General features: G+C 40.5%; 3 protein-coding genes across 3 annotated transcripts; all 3 read right to left on the bottom strand.

The window, feature by feature from the left end:
- Positions 1–1,183: 1,183 nt before the first annotated feature.
- BO82DRAFT_358969 (DUF3431 domain-containing protein) lies at positions 1,184–2,609 on the bottom strand. The gene is made up of 4 exons (XM_025636443.1): positions 2,240–2,609; positions 2,037–2,172; positions 1,393–1,974; positions 1,184–1,315 (listed from the first exon to the last, which is right to left on the bottom strand). The coding sequence occupies exons 1-4, from the start codon at positions 2,376–2,378 to the stop codon at positions 1,231–1,233; spliced, it is 942 nt and encodes a 313-aa protein (XP_025486845.1). The 5' UTR covers positions 2,379–2,609; the 3' UTR covers positions 1,184–1,230.
- A 2,216-nt stretch (positions 2,610–4,825) lies between these two features.
- Positions 4,826–6,886, bottom strand: BO82DRAFT_387185 (FAD/NAD(P)-binding domain-containing protein; the record flags this gene model as incomplete). The annotated part of the gene is made up of 4 exons (XM_025638294.1): positions 4,826–5,226; positions 5,315–5,708; positions 5,760–6,512; positions 6,654–6,886. The coding sequence occupies 4 exons, from the start codon at positions 6,884–6,886 to the stop codon at positions 5,110–5,112; spliced, it is 1,497 nt and encodes a 498-aa protein (XP_025486844.1). The 3' UTR covers positions 4,826–5,109.
- A 611-nt stretch (positions 6,887–7,497) lies between these two features.
- On the bottom strand, positions 7,498–10,139 carry BO82DRAFT_201973 (Zn(II)2Cys6 transcription factor). Its single transcript, XM_025630614.1, has 6 exons — positions 9,195–10,139; positions 8,939–9,114; positions 8,597–8,892; positions 8,310–8,530; positions 7,644–8,243; positions 7,498–7,542 (listed from the first exon to the last, which is right to left on the bottom strand). The coding sequence occupies exons 1-5, from the start codon at positions 10,101–10,103 to the stop codon at positions 7,725–7,727; spliced, it is 2,121 nt and encodes a 706-aa protein (XP_025486843.1). The 5' UTR covers positions 10,104–10,139; the 3' UTR covers positions 7,498–7,542; positions 7,644–7,724.
- Positions 10,140–16,091: the final 5,952 nt, after the last annotated feature.

Below are 16,091 nucleotides of genomic sequence, written 5' to 3'. Positions count from 1 at the left end.
TTCTTTAAATTAGTATTTAAGAATATAAGAGGAATTCGAATTCAATAATGAAAACAGTAATCTATAGATTCGTGTGGAACATTCCTGCTTATGTAACAGGCTCGGCATCACGTGTATGAGGAAGGTTCACGCGACCCTAAGAAAGAGCTGCCGTGACCTGTGTTCACCAGGCCGCTTGTGTGGCCAGCCCGCATGTGGATTACGTTATCGAGCGTATCGGCTGACTAACGTTCAGCTGGACGAGTGCGAAAGGCTGGATCCGGTCACTCTCAAGACCCACTTTAGTCTTCCAATGATGAGGCTGAACGCAATCGCTCAGACCATGCAGAATAGTACTTATGTTTAGGCCAATCGAGAAATAGGAAAGGCTGCACAGCCCCCTTTCCCCCTCGTCAGCCCGCCTTCCAACAGAAAATAATGGCTCATGTTTCGACTCGGAACTACGATTAGGCGCGGGGGAGTAAAGTCTCGCGCCTACACTTACTTAGTTGCTGTTAGCGCGCACATAATTGAGGCAACAGTAAATTCGACTCCTGAGCATCCTGTAGCACTGGACCACTGTACTAGGATCTCTTTACTAATTTTCCCGGCTCTTAACTATCTATATATTTATTGCAAAGCTTACAATTTCGGCTTTGGAGCAAGTTTCGAATTGTCGGGCATATGAGATACGTTTGTTTATTATGAACAAGGCACAATTTGATGTATCATATGATAAGGGTTTCAAGCAAGCCCCGACCAAACATCCCTCTACTAAGCCCACTCGGTCACAACTACGGCCAGCCCTGTACCTATGACAGCTAGAGCAGTCTTAGGTGCTTTAGTTAAATTCCGGTCTAGAGAGATAATGAAGGCCGCTGAATTTCTTAGTATCTCCATGATCTTAAATGGAGAGATCAAATATTTCTCAAGATTCTTTCTAAAGGTGTACATTGCCGGCGTGTTTAGGACTTTTTCATCAGGTCTTTTATCACAATAGCAGCTCATTGCTTTTTATATGAATGGGTATAGAACGTTCTTTCCCACACACTTAAGTGTGGAATAATGCTGAAATTCATAAAGATTCAGCGCATACCACCGCCCATTCTTAGCCGAATTTGTATTATAAACTGTAATTCCTTTCGGCTTCAACATAGAGTATTTCTAATAGTTCTATACGTTACCTCAATTAAGATAATACACTCTATGTTTCAAGTAGAATAATCGGCTCCATCATAACGCCTGATTTGCTCACACTGCTGTTAGAGTCTCACCCGATACCAAAGGTCCACACCAGCCATATGCGTCGCACCGACATTGTTCATATCGAGGGCAACTAGATATCAGCTTAGCCAAACATGTTACTCTGTTTCACCTGGAACCAATCCTAATATGCGTGCGTGCATCACTCACTATATAGCCTCCATTCCGAAGATGATGTGCCAAATCTTTTCGAAAACCCATCCAACTCCAAAACTATCTGTCAGCTTTGTTTCATCCGCCCAGCGTAACATGCGCTCGTAATCTGATCGGGGCCGTTGAAGGATTCGCGCCCGGCTAACAGCAAATTGAGCACAACAGACATTTCCAATCTGCTCTGGAACTTGGTCGGCAGGAACATCAAACAGTATTTGGTATACCTCGGCAAAATAGGCGCGGATATCACGGTTTTGTTTATCGAGGTTTGACGGGCTCCACGGCTGAACACTTGTCGGACAGCCGGGCTCATGCTCACATCGAAGATTAAGATAACCTCGCGCATCGACAGCCTCCAAGCGGAGATTGCGCAGGATGGGCCCAGTATTGGGGCCAAAGAGGTCATTATGCCACTGGTCATGATCGGAATGTACGAAGAAGGTGTAACTCGGCAGTCTGTCGTAATAGTCGATGATAAAGGAGAGGTAGGCGGTGGCCTCGCGACCACGAATCGTACGCGGAGTCAAAAGATGAGGCGCCGGGTTGGCATCAGTGGTGTAGACAAATGGAATTGTCCCGCTGCGGCGAAAATCGTCAGCAACACAAGAACATATGGCAATTGAGACCTCAAAGTGCCATACTGATCCCTACAATATTCCAGCACCCAATTTAGACCTTCGTGCTTCCTCGCTGCTAGTACCAAGCCAATCTCATTCGTTGCATTGTCATAAGTGGTCGTGTATCTGGATAGTTGCTCATGCACGGGGTTGATACCATCTGTCATGGATTGGTAGTTAGCACAATATCGCGCGCAGAATAAGCCGGCTGCAACCCGGAGGATTACCACCACCAAGGTACCACGAGAGACTGGAGACCACTAGCAGAGCCAAAATTCCGAAGGCGGCGGTGCGGCGTGTGGGCCAGCGGAACTGCTGTCTCAGCAACATCAATGATAGAGTTCTTTGCAACTTGTCAAACGGCATATCAGAAATAAGGAAAAGCAGAGGTGGGAAATTGTGGGCCGATAAGGGAGAGGGGAGTAGGCCGAGGACAGAATTAAATGTGTTGTTTCACACCATCAAGGAAAATTTGTTGTTGTTAATCCCAGCGGGCACTCTTAAGCTCGAGAGTCGAAAATTATATGTGGGGGAGGCTTAGGGCGAATAGACTTTACCAAACTCGAACAAACGCTTGCGTGAGATTATCCAGCGCCTGTCAGACACATCTGTTAGAGTCGAAGTAGCGGCGGAGATTACTCGGATAGCCAATAAACATATGTAGTATCATGGATATAGCCCCTATCCTGCTTTTCCTTCAGCTGCATCTCGAGGACGAAGTCAATCTCCTAATTCATCACTGCCCTTGAACTGAGTAATGTAATTGGTAAGCGGGAGGATAGCGCAAGTATTGCTAGGATATTATTTAACGGTTATATTATATTTACCAGCAGTACAGGCCTTGTCGTTAAAAATTTATACTGATGATATTAGTCAAGATCTAAGTATATAGGTATATATATTTTATCATAAAAGCCTATCATCACAGCTAAGTATATAAACTTTAAAAATAATTAACTGGATAATAACATTGCTAAAGGTCTCGTATTGATTGATATAGTTTTCAAATATTCTTAGTTTTTTTTTGGTTCTGTTCTAAGCAGCCGGGTGTACTGAACAAACGGATTTGGGTTAGACGAGTATTGTTTAGCTTATTACTAATTGTTATGGGACCAAGGCCCTGATATAGAGCTCAGCTTCAGGCACCAGTTGATGCCTGAGGCCTCGCACGCTACATACTAAACTAGCGCTAGCTTAGCACACATAAAGAAATTTCGTACGAACAGACGAAATAGCTCTTCAGCTATTTCTTCTTGTTCTAAGGCACGTTTCGATTAGCACAATCCATCCGTCCCGTAACACTAATAGTAGAGAAAGCCAGAACTGTCAAGTTGGTTAACGCGGTCAGTATAGAGAGAAAAAAGATGAATTGTATAATAATTTATATATAAATAATTTAAAATGATTTTAGCAGTTGATAACAATTACAGCAGTAGTTTATGGCTGTATGTTAGGATAGAGAAAGTAGGTGACTGAATACTGCGTTCTTATTACTGTGATAAGTTCAGGCGAATAGAATTGGTCTTCCCTTAGATTACAAAATTACTTATACTGAGAGGGCGATAGCAAGATAATCTATTAGGTAAAATAGGTAAGATATATTATATAAAGTTACCCTTGTAAGATATTAGTAGTATTTATGGTGTAAAAATACTCTAAACTTTGTGATGGTGTCAGAAATTTCGAAGCCGCTTGCTATAAGAGCCGCAGAACACAATCTCAGGCAGCGTATAGGGTCTGACGAGGCTCCAGGTCTGACAGGAAACAATGGTATTAAAGACAAGGGGTACTGTATATAGAGAATGGAGATAGTAGAATCCTGCATATCGCCTAAGGCGAACGGTCAGAGTATGATTACAACCCCGCTCCTGTACGGTACCTGAGAAGCTTCAGATTACAGTATAACCGGGTCTAGACTTCACCTTCAGAAGTACATAAGCGTAAGGAGATTCTGCCCCTCATGCATTAAATTAAGTAGATACTTAATATAAATATACCTAGATCATGTCTAGATGAATAGATTGGCTCCACTTTCTGATTTAGAATGTATAACCATTGACAAATTATCTTGTTCACTTCAAATCTTTATTGAGATTTGGATAGGGCGATTTTTGCGTTAATTTTATAGCTCTTCTAAGCTTCCTCCTTACTTCACATTCTCTGATACATACTGGTATAGGGAAATAGAACTGATTACGTGGCAGCTAGACCTAAAGTAGATAATCTCGAGTCAGTTTCGTGGCTTAGCAAGTCCAGCACAATATTTCAAACCAATCATCATTGCTACACAGAAATGAAGTGGATCTGAACGTTTGAACAGGTGAGATTGCTGAACACACGCGACCGGGGTGATTGCTCACCCATCCTTAAAAGATACTCAGCCTAACTCACCCCCGGTCGCGCGACTGTAAAGCGGCCTCACCCGCTAGCTCACCCGCACGGCACCCACCCGCCTTCTGGCCGCGTTCAAGCCACACGCCGGGAGGTTAGTAGTTGGGTGGGTGACCACCAGCGAATCCCTTCTGTTGTATGTTTTTCACCTCCGTCTTTTTTTTTGTTTCAATCACTTCTAATGCGGAAGTTGGAGATCAATTTGTAGTCAAAACTCTCATGGCCATGGATATCTCGAGGACTTTCGCCGGCAAGGTATGTCCGGCCCCGGCTGACCGGTCGGTTCGTGCTGGGCCCGAGCGGGAAAGGACTTCTGATGAATGGTATTGCTTTGTACATTTACCGATCACCCACCTATCCCACCATTGACTTTCATTGTACAGCCTTAAAGCAAAAGTAATATAGGCCCGCTCTTGTCTGTAATAAGAACAATAAAGCATTGTATTGAAATTGTGAGCTGCAAGTGCGCACCCGGTTGTCTGAGGGGTAGCAACTTGAGCTGATGGACAGCTACCAGGCCACTACCTGCCGGTGTTTAGCTACTAAGATATAACCTTAGCTGCTTGTGAAACGAATAGAACCCAAACAGAAGAGAGACACAAAATGCCAGAAAACAGCAACGCCAGTTGCGTGCGGCGAAGGTTGTGGATGGGTAGATAGTTGCAAGATCGTACAGCCCCAGCACCAGACCAATTCCTACCCGCCACTACTCGTCATCCGGATGAGACAGAATCCGTTGCACGGCATTTTCAGCCACGGCCATGATGTAGGCCTGGTTGTCGCCTGAGGCCAGGTCCGAATGAATACCACCATCCACGATGTACTAAAGTCCCCAAGCGAAGAAAGGTTAGCGTGTGCCTCCGGTAGACAGTCGGAACTGAGTGCTGGGGGAAACTCCACAGGTCACGTACCAGGTTGTCCATTCCGTACACCTCCGTGTTGGTGTCCACCACTGCGGTGCCGTTGGGGTAGCGACCGTCGTCAAGGCCCATCTTCGTCGTACCGGCATAGTGAATGCCCGCCGTGAGGGAGCTCAGGATTGCGGAGGTGTTGGTGTATTCCTGAAGCTCGAGTCCAGTCCCAGGGGCGATGATGGCATCCACCATTGACTGCACAAACAGGGTAGCCGCCTCGCGATCCCTAGCTGTTTGCAGGTAGGGAGAGACTTGAAAGATCGTTTTTTGCGAGGTATCAAGCCCGAGCACGCCGGTAGATGTCAGTCCGTGGGTCATATAGGCAGTGATAGTCACAACACCCTCGGCAGTGGGAGTACACGAGCCCTGGTAGTAGCTGGTAATACCATCGCTAGCGACATTGGAAGTAAAGAACACCAGTCGATGTTAACCCTGGGTCAACACTCCTGCGTTCAGGTCCTCGTAGGCATGACTTTGACCTGTAGCTGTCCTATTCAGGATAGCCTCGGTATCTAGCTCGTTGAAGGTGCCGTTTGTCTTGACGACAATAGAGAAGATTGGGTGATCCATCAAGCCTACCCCGACGGGCAGACCGATCCAGTCCTTAGTTGGCGGGACAGCAACGCCACTCCGTCGGGCCGTCTCAATCTGGACGCTCGGGCCGATGCCGGAGTTGAAGAGGATTCGTGGCGAGGACAAGGCGCCGGTCGACAACACCACACGGCCCCGAGGTGCTAAGGGAATAATCTCAGTAGCATTATTGCGATCCGCGTAGATAAGTTCGACGCCCGTGGCGCGGCTGCCCTCCCGGACCACGCGTGTGGCCATCGCATTCATACGCAGAGAGAAGCTCTCACGTTGCAGAGCCCATGGTAAATACGTGCGGAGTGGGCCCGCACGTTTATAATCTTCGACATTCCAAACAGGGCGGCTGTAAACCTCATGCTTCTCATTGCGTTGGGCGCTCATATCCACGGGTCGCCGGCCAAGGCGGGAAAAGAAGTTGGCGAGAATGTTGTACAAGACCTGGTCGTAACGCTGGCCGTCAGCGGAGAGCAGGCTACTACCAGGGTTGCGAAGATAGAGCCGCTCCGCTCCAGCTTGCACATCTTGCCACTTCCACCCCTGCGGCCACTTGTCGTCAAGATCACGGTTGGAGGGTGAACAAAGACCATATAGTTGACCGAAACGCCTCCTCCGAGAATACAGGCGGCGGTTCCCTCGGTATCGGAGCAAAGATAGCCGCCGACATAATCGATGTTGCCCACATCACATGACAAGTCCGGGACATCATTAGCCGTCAAGGTGTCGTTTCCAAACCAAAGAGTGGTTGGACCCCGTGGCGACAGTCGGACCTGTCACACTGCGCTCCAAGAGCAGGACCTTCTTGTTGGCTTCAGCTAGGCGCTCCGCCGTGATGATCCCCGAAGGACCACCACCGACGACGATGTAGTCATACCCATCGGCAGGGGCGGGTCGCTGGGGGAGGGAATGGTCTTCACAAGCGGTCGCTCCCACGATGAGCCCCGCAAAAGGAAGTAAAGAGGTTGACAATAAGCTGGTGCGCATGTTGAACGTCGAAGAGGCTCGATTTTCAATGGGTGGAGAGGCCCTGTACCAGTATGAAGACTGCTCATCCAAGCGCCGGTCGCCGGATTTTATATTCTGCTTATTTTTCCGTTCTCTGCCTTCCTTGCTTCCTCATCTTTCTTCTTACGTTTGGGAATTCCAGCTGAAAAAATGGTTGTCAATGAAGCCTCTTTGCCCCGGAACAACGGAGCACCTTTCATCTGTTTAGCAAGATAGATGTGGTGACGGACTGAACGGATGGACAAGAGATCGGCCCGTCTCGGCATTGAGATCTGGTCTCAAGGCTCGGTCTGGTGCCGAACATGACTAGTGGTACGTAGTAGTAGTCTGTTTTCTATGTGTAGATAGGCACTAAGTCCTTCGCCACTATTTTCATCAAGGTTAATTCTTTCATAAACATTTTTTCCCCTTTTCCTGTGTCCACCTACCCAAAGAAAGAGAAAGCCAAATTCCAGGGCTCATGACGCACACCAACATTAACAGAACTGTGGGGAACCGGGTGGATCCCCTTCCCGTAAATCCGCTCTTCCGCAGCGCGGACTTACGGATGGCGGATTTCTGATGTTGGAGGGACCCGATCTAGTGAAAATCTTTTCATTTCTCGGATTCTCCACGGAAGGAGATGAGACAGAGAACTTATTAAGATCAAAGGTTGAAAGTTAGAAAAAGGAGGGGACGAATAAGAAGAAGAAGAAGAAGAAGAAGAAGAAGAAGAAGGAGAAAGATCTGAATTTACCAAGGATTTGCAGGGGCTGCCGCTTGCCATTTCATTGCTTCATACTTCTGAAAACCTCTTGTGATTTAACCGGAAAGTAGATCATTGATTCGGCACATAAGAAAAGAAAGTCCCCCAGTCTATCGCCGTAATATCCACATTAAAATCCGCCCCGGAGATATCTAAGTCAAATTGTAGATCCGTACTGGGAGCCAGTAATCCGGGATTCCCCAGAGGCTGGGATGAGAGAGGCGGCGGGTGCTGCTGTGGCTGCTCCTCCCAGACCCCGGGCCCCATGGTCATCTGTGACAGAGAAAGTGGCAATGTCGGTGGTGGTGGTTGTGAGGAGGGGTCGAAACCTTGTAGTTGTGGAGAATGCTGCTGGTGGTGGTGATCATGCACGAGCTCCCCGGGTCCGGCGTCGAGGTTTAAATGATGCAGAATGCGGCGGATGGTGGTGATGGAGCTGCACACGGGATCGCCCGGTCGCATGCGGGCCAGAAACTGCAAACCCTCGTGGATGAGGGGCAGATTGTGGGTATGCTTCTCTGGGTTAGAGGCCATGTCGTATAGGAGCACAAATAGGCAATTCTCCAGATAGAAACAGTTGAAGCGGAGTTCCTACAAAATGGGCGGTGTTAGGTACGGCCAATCACCCCGCTGACAGTCAAACTAAGCTTTTCCTACCAGGAGTAAAGAATCGGAGGCGGAAATATGGCAAATGTAGAGAATAATGGATTTGGCCGCATTCAAACACCGGTGACATGCATCATTAAGCCAGCTGGGAATGTCCGGGCGGGACTGCGATGAAGTGGAGGGAGACTCAGATGCCTCCGCCTGGGAATGCTGGAGCTTGCCACGAATGATAAGGAATGGCCGAAAGATGAGTAAGGACATGAAATTATACACTAGAAGTCAAATGTTGGCATCAAAGCTACCGTGCTGTGGGCATGGAAGAAGGGGTGGATACAGACAGGTAACGAGAATCGTGGGTCGCATACCCCGTGGATCACTTATCCGAGGCGCATCGAGTTCGATCCCGAAGTCAGCTTGGGCTTTGGAGTGAAGTGCAGACATCTCTCTGCCGACGGCGATGGCACTGTTCCACAAGGCGGCTGGGGCGCATTGCGGGCGGTAAATTTGCTGGACGATCTTTAGCATGACAGTGGCGAAGTGCTGCAATATCGAGAGAAAGATGTCTTGTGGTTGCGAAACTTCGACCTTGATAAATTCCAGCATGCTCGGGCGACCGAGATAGAAGCTGATCCATCTAGAAACAGTCATTTAGGTACAAAAGACATCTGGAACACCCTTACATTTCCACAAAGTAGAGTGACCAAAAGGTATGGCGCCGCTCTAACATGCCCTGATTGTCATCCGAGTTTGCGCGCAACTGCTGCCGGTGCAGACCAGCGGCAAAGGTTTTGCGACAAGCATTGCCAATGACAACGTAGGCAATGTTGGAATGCGCATACTCCAGATGATAAATGGCGTGAATATGCTGCAGTCAGCACCTTCGCCAAGCTGTCCAATGGGGAAAAGCATTTCGAGGAGGGGAGGTTCTAGACTTATCATCATGATTCCCAGTTGAATACTTTCCAAGCTGACAATGTTCTCTGTTTTTGCACGTTGAGCTTCACAGTACTCCGCCACGGTCGCACCCCATTCAAAGTGCTCGGTATTGGCTGCAGCAGTCGCCATGGCTAGGAGGCCGATCTGCTTCTGAACTGGGCTACACGGACTGCTGTCGGCGTCGCCAAGCAAGGCCCGGAGCAACTGGTCATAGCGGGATTTCAGGTAAAAGGGAACGACATTGTAATGGGTAGCAAGAAAACGGTTCATCAGGGTATAGCAAACCTGTCGTGAAGGCAGATTTAGGAGGGGCTGTTCGGCCTGGTCGGAGCCCGATGCCGCTGTGGTTGGTCCGAAGAAGATATGGCGGATGCGGAAGAAGTCCAGCCCCTGGTCTACCTCGTCTATATCGCCTCGGCCGGGTTGAGGGGCCGACGAATTCGCATGGATGTATAGACGACGGTAAAGGTGCTGGAGCAGGGAGAAATCGGAGGTTGGGCCATAGTACAATTCCACTGAGTCCGATGAAGATGATTCTTCACGGGCGGACACACTCTTGTGCACATCCCGGTAGAGGTGCGATGGAGGTTCACTAGGCGGGTGCTGGCGCTCCTTCGGCTTCTCCCCGGGACTAGCTAGATCTGCAGCTAATGCTGCTTCAGTCAAGGTCTGACTCAGGGTCTCCTCCAGGTCGCCAAAGGGCGCTTCCGACCCCTGAGTGTATGGTGGTGGAATGGCTGGCCCCAGCCGCTGACGCACACGAGCGCGTTTTCGGAACTGGCACACGGTGTTGCGTCGCTGACACGTCGAGCACGGATTCAGCCCATCGCATCGGATCTTACGCCTTCGGCATTCTTGACATGCTTTGGAGATCTTAGTTGTGAACATGCTGTGTTGGTTGACTACCATCCAAGGCGGAGATGTTGATTGCCAAAGCGAACGCGGATGGTACGGAAATACTATAGATGTTGGGTTATTGCAGAATTGGCACGGGTAGGTTGCCGTAGGCACGGGAGACGCTGCGGGTTTCAATTCTGGTCACATGACCGTCACACGATCATCTCCGCCACCACAGAAAAGCCTAGACAACATTGCTTCGACTAACTGCAATGAGAGTCTACGGGATGGCATTATCTCTTGAGCGGTATGATTTGGGCCTTTGCGTCGAGTAATTCATGTGGTTTCCCTTTTTCGCTCAGGGACACCAACAGCCCGACACGCTTGTCGACTAAGGATACAATAAATATTATACAAGAATACAGGACACTAAATTGCGATTGATGGAGGTAGTGCAATACATAGCGGGCCGAGGGGGTCTGTATAGAGCCTTTTTTACTGTTAATAATAGTAGTACTTAGTTATAAACGGTAGTTATTAGTTATCATACAGTTGCGGTACGGTTACAATACAGTTAGAGTACAGTTGCAATACAGTTATAGTAGTAAAAAATAGTTATAAAATAAGAAATACTGTTATATAATTAAAAGAGTATATTACAGAACTGTATATAGCTGGTATTAAAAGTAGATTTTTTAATAATTAATTTTAATACTAACAGTTACCTTAAATATTATTTAAGTTACTTAGAGTTTTTTTTATATTAGATTAGTTATCTCTCTATTCTGTAACTGTAGGCTAAGAAGTAATAACAGTACTATTAAGATTTTTAAGTATATAAAATAGTATTTTATAATATAAAAATAATAAAAACCTTTATAATACTTTAAATAAAGTCAATATTCTATATACACTGTATTAAAACTGTTAAGGTTGAGAAAGTACAAGCAGACTTTTATAAAAAATCTAATATAAATACTTTTTTAATATCAGGATCAGGTTTTATTAAAGCCTATTTACTTAAATATTTAAAGCAAAAAAGTATTAATAAAGGATCTTTTTAAATTACTTGTAAAGGTTTTATAAGAAGAAATACAGAATATTAATAACTAAAATAGTATATAACCCTATAAAAAAGATAGAATAGAGTAGAATAATATTAAATAAATAATCAACTATAAAGTAGATGGGAACTAATAAATATTAGTAAGTATAATATAAAGGTGTAAAAAACCATAGACTAACTGTTTAGAAATCCTAATATAACTCTAAAAAAATAGTATTATACTATTATACTGGATTAGAATACTTTAAAAGTACTCTGTTAAATATACTAGTAAAAGCATCTTAAAAATTTAATCTATTAAACAGACTTTTAGTCTTCTAAAATTAAGTTATCTAGATAGAATATATTTCTTAATTATAAAATCATATTTGTTTGGTAGGATATAGTAATTTAAAAGCCATAAGCATAGCTGGCAGAGCTTTAAGATTAATTAAACTTAGATAAAAAAGCTATAGTTCTAAGTACTATTAAACCTAAGTTGCAGGGACTGTCAAATCCAATCTATTTAAAAAAAATAGATTATAAGGTTATATAGCGAGGCCCGATCTGCCCAGGTCTTATAAATTCTAAAAATAAAAGTAAAAGTAATTAGAGTTAAGATTCTAGACAGTAAAAAAATTACTTTATATCTATCTATATTTCTATTCTCTGCTTAGTATATTACAGTTTATTAATAGCCCATACTCTGTAGTAAATAATAGAAAGTATATCCTAATATAAATATTTAAAACAGCAAGATTTTGGAGCTATTTTTTTTTTAAAACTGGTAGTTTATCTATAAACAGTTAGCCAGTTATTTATATTATAAAAAATAAGATATATTACTATCAGACATAAATCTTTTTAAATCTTAAGGTTTAAGTAATAAAGCAACTGTAATAAGATACTAAAAAGCTTTTTAACTATATATAATAAATTAGAATATTATTAGAATTAGAATAGCATAGTATATTAAAATTGCTAAAATCCCTTAGGCAATAACAGCACAGGTCCGGATAATATATTCTAGTAATAAACTTAGTTTAATTTGCAGATAAAGTATTGGAAGCAGAACTAAAGCATATTTAAAATATTTTTAATAAAACTAAGTTTTATCAGCCTTATATTGTAAGACTAGTAGAAGTAGAACAAGTACTTGTCTAAGTTTAGATAATATCTATATCTAAAGGTGTTTAAATACTGGAAGACAAAACTAATAAATAGGCCTAGTAATTTTCTAAAGTGCTACAGAATATTTCTTTGTATTTTATAGATTTAAAATCTAAAGTATAAAGTTCTAAAGACGGAGACCAAGATCCTTCTAATCCAAGTAAGGAATATTATACAGTTAACTAAGAATAAGATCTAATAATAGTATAAGTAATTTAAGTAGTAATAGGTAAGGTAATAAACCCTTTAAACTAAAAAACTAAATCTGTTTAGTAGGTAAGAAAAGATTTTCTATATACTTTTAGAATAACTTAACCTTAAAGTGATACCAACCGTATAAAAGAGAGTCAAACTTTAAGTTATACCTACTATTTTTTAGATAATAGTAGGTACAACATCTAAACTTAGTACTATAGCTTTAAGCACCAGAATTCTTTACTTATTAGGGCATATTACTGGTAAATATAATAATAGATACAGTAATAACTGTGTATACTCTATAAAAATATATATAAAATTCTTAAAAAAGAGTCCAGATCTTATTTTAAAATATCTGGATACTGTTTTCTATTTTTATACTATAAGAACCCAGTATCAGAGTAAAAAAGTTATCCAGATAATATTATTCCTAGTAAGTTAATCCTACTAAAGTAAGGTAAAAACCCTTAAAAGCTTTATATATATTTCAGTATACTCCAAAGTTATTAATAAATAATAGAAATAGGATTAACCGGATATTGGGCTGCTTGGATAACTACTGGAAGTAGCTGTATTTATAATACTTAATCTCCAACTCTGCTTAAAGGGGATGTATTTTAATATATTATTAAAACTTACAAGTAGGTAGATAAAGTATATAAAAAATAAAAATCAAATTATTATTTAGGGTAGTCTAATAAGAGAGTACAAAGTTAACTTATTCTAAGACTAATAATATTAAGATCTTTAGATACTTTTAATATTCGACCAAAAAGTAAAAGCAGTTGTGATCTGGTTTAGAAAGATCAGAATAGTTTTTACAAAGTCTAAATAGTTAGTATTGTTTTAATACTGGTTGTATAGTCAGAACAATCTGATTACCGGTGGAAGAGAATGTTTGTCTATTAAGTCCTATAAAAATAATCTAACTGTATTAAACAGGAATTCTATAGTCCTAGAACATCTTGCAATTTATCTGAATAAAATTATCTGGTAGTAATAGATTTTTATTAGAAAGAGATATATACTTATTAGATATAGTTACTAGAAAGAACCCCCATATATAAGAGTACCAGAGCTTAACTAGATTATCAAAGTATTTAGCTATTCCAAAATATAGCTTTTTCTGGCTAAGCTAAGATAATAGAATATAGTAGAACAGCTCTGGAAGATTGTATATAATCTAAAGTTCTTTTAGAATTTTCTTAGTAAGATCTTCTTTAGGCAACAACTAAAAAGAGGACTGTGTATTTAGATTAATATTAACTTTATATTCTTTAGTTAAAAGAAGGGGTAAGAATCTTTTAACAGCTTGTTTAAGGGTGTCCAGCTTTTTTAGAAGAGTTTAAACTAAAGAATTATTAAGTAACTGGAATATTTCTACTAAGCCAGTATAGTCTTCTCGAGAAATCTCTGTACTAAAAGTCCAGATTCTAAAAGTAAGAAGAAAGTCAGATAGAGAGTCTGTAGATAGGATTAGGGGCTATCTGTAAAAAACTAATTTAACAAACTCCTATCTGTTACAGGCTTAAGATAAGGAGAGTATTCTAAAAGAGAATATAACCTATCTTAAAATATATATATATCTGTTAAATAAGTGTTATTAGTATTATTAAAAAAGGTATTATTAAAAAAGGCATTATTAAAGGAGGTATTATTAAGAGAGGTATTATTAAAGGAGGCATTATTAAGAAAGATATTATTAAAAAAGATATTATTAAAGGAGGTATTATTAAAAAAGGTATTATTAAAAGGAGTATTATTAAAGGCGGCATTATTAAGGAAGACATTATTAAGGGCGGCATTATTAAAAAAGGCATCTAAATTTATTATATATTAAATTATTAGTAATATATAGAATATTAATAGAAGGAAGGCTTGGTATTAGCCTAATACTAGAACACCCTTACTATTAGATTTCTGCTTGTTTAATAAAGAGAAAGTCTCAGTTTCTAAATAAATAAAAAGTTAGTTGAATTGTAGACATAATAAAGAAGGGGATATATTTAGTAAAGCTGTCTAACTAGATGTTTTAATTTCTAGACTGTTAGACCAGTAAAGGATATAAAAGCCTGACTCTCTTACTTAAAGCATATTTTTAGCTGTAAAAAGAATCAATATATTTATAAAGCAACTAAAAAACTTAAAGTAATAAAACCAGAGAAAAAAACTATTAGTAGTATAATATCTGCTAAGAGGAAAGAGTAGAGTTTATAAAAAAGTAGAATTCAACCCCTTTTTTTTTAGTAGACTGTATAACAACAACAACACAAGTTAGATTACTATTATAAAATTAGTAAAGATATATTATTATAAAAACATTAATAAAATATTAAGTTTAAGAATTGTAAATAGTGATTTAGAGGTGGAAAAAATAGAGGTAAGATATATTTACAGATATTTTATAATATACTTAGAAGATAGACTTACAGTATTATAGTATTAATTAAAATTAAGATATTATACTACTACTAGTATTAGTATTTATATATATTTTACAGTATACAGATACTACTTATATTTAGTACTACTAGTACTAAGTTATAGTACTAGTATTTTCAAACCAACTTCAGATAAAAGCGTCTTATTAATTACTACTAGTATTATAACTAAGCAGTATTAAGAATAGTTAAGTTACTATATTTTTTTTAACTATATAATATCCAGAAGAAGTCTACTTGTTCTGGTTCTGCATTATAGTATGCTTCCCTAAAAAATTATCTTTTTAAGGTAAAGTTAAAGGAGATAACCCCAGTATTTTTATAAAATAACTTAAAAGGGTTGCTGCAGAGGACTACTAAAAAAATATAAAAACTATCTGTTTTATTTTCTAGGTTTTAGATATATATCTTAATCTCTGCATCCTTTGTATATACTATAGCTATAATATAGTTATTTATTCCTACACTCTACTTCCCCACACCCAAATCCTTATATTTACGCGAAGGTAGAGGGGTGAGAGTAAATATACAGCTTTTTACCAGACTTAATAAAGTAGTAAAGCAGGGGGAACTTAAGATTCTTAGTAAAAAGCAGCTTAATATAAGGGCGGCGGATAGTATTAGTATTCTTAATTTTAACAACTTTAAGAATCTGCAGGGGTTTATTAGAAATTAGTTGTTAGAAGCCTTTAAAAAGCAGGCAAAAGTAATAGAATATAAATAAAACTAAAACAGACACGGTGGCGGGCAGCTATATTCTAGTAGAAAGTTTTAACAGCCTTAGTACAGCTTATCTTATAAAACTTTTTATATATATTATAGGTACCGGAGTGTGAGTTGTAGCAGAGCTAAATACCAAAGTTCTTAATCTTAAAAGGGTGCTTCTTGCTGATCTGGAGAGAGATGGAGTATCAGCTAATATATACTAAATAATCTTTTTTTTACAGAGATATTATAGATATACTATATTAAGGCTGATAATCTCACTGTTGGCCTTTTTAATTTTATAAAGCTGGGTTAGAAAGTACTAAAACTGCAACTTAGCAATAACAGTATTAGGTGTAAAAATGCGCATGCAGTACAGTTTAGATATAGGATTAGCTTTAGTAGGCAGATTAACACCCAATAACCTAGTATTTTTAAAAACACCCTATTAATTCTAGTTAGAAAATTAATCTAATAGTCTGAGTTAAAAAGCTGCTTAAC

This window comes from Aspergillus uvarum (assembly GCF_003184745.1).
Source record: "Aspergillus uvarum CBS 121591 unplaced genomic scaffold BO82scaffold_81, whole genome shotgun sequence".
Lineage (NCBI taxonomy): Eukaryota > Fungi > Ascomycota > Eurotiomycetes > Eurotiales > Aspergillaceae > Aspergillus > Aspergillus uvarum.
This window is presented reverse-complemented; position numbering and strand designations above follow the sequence as displayed.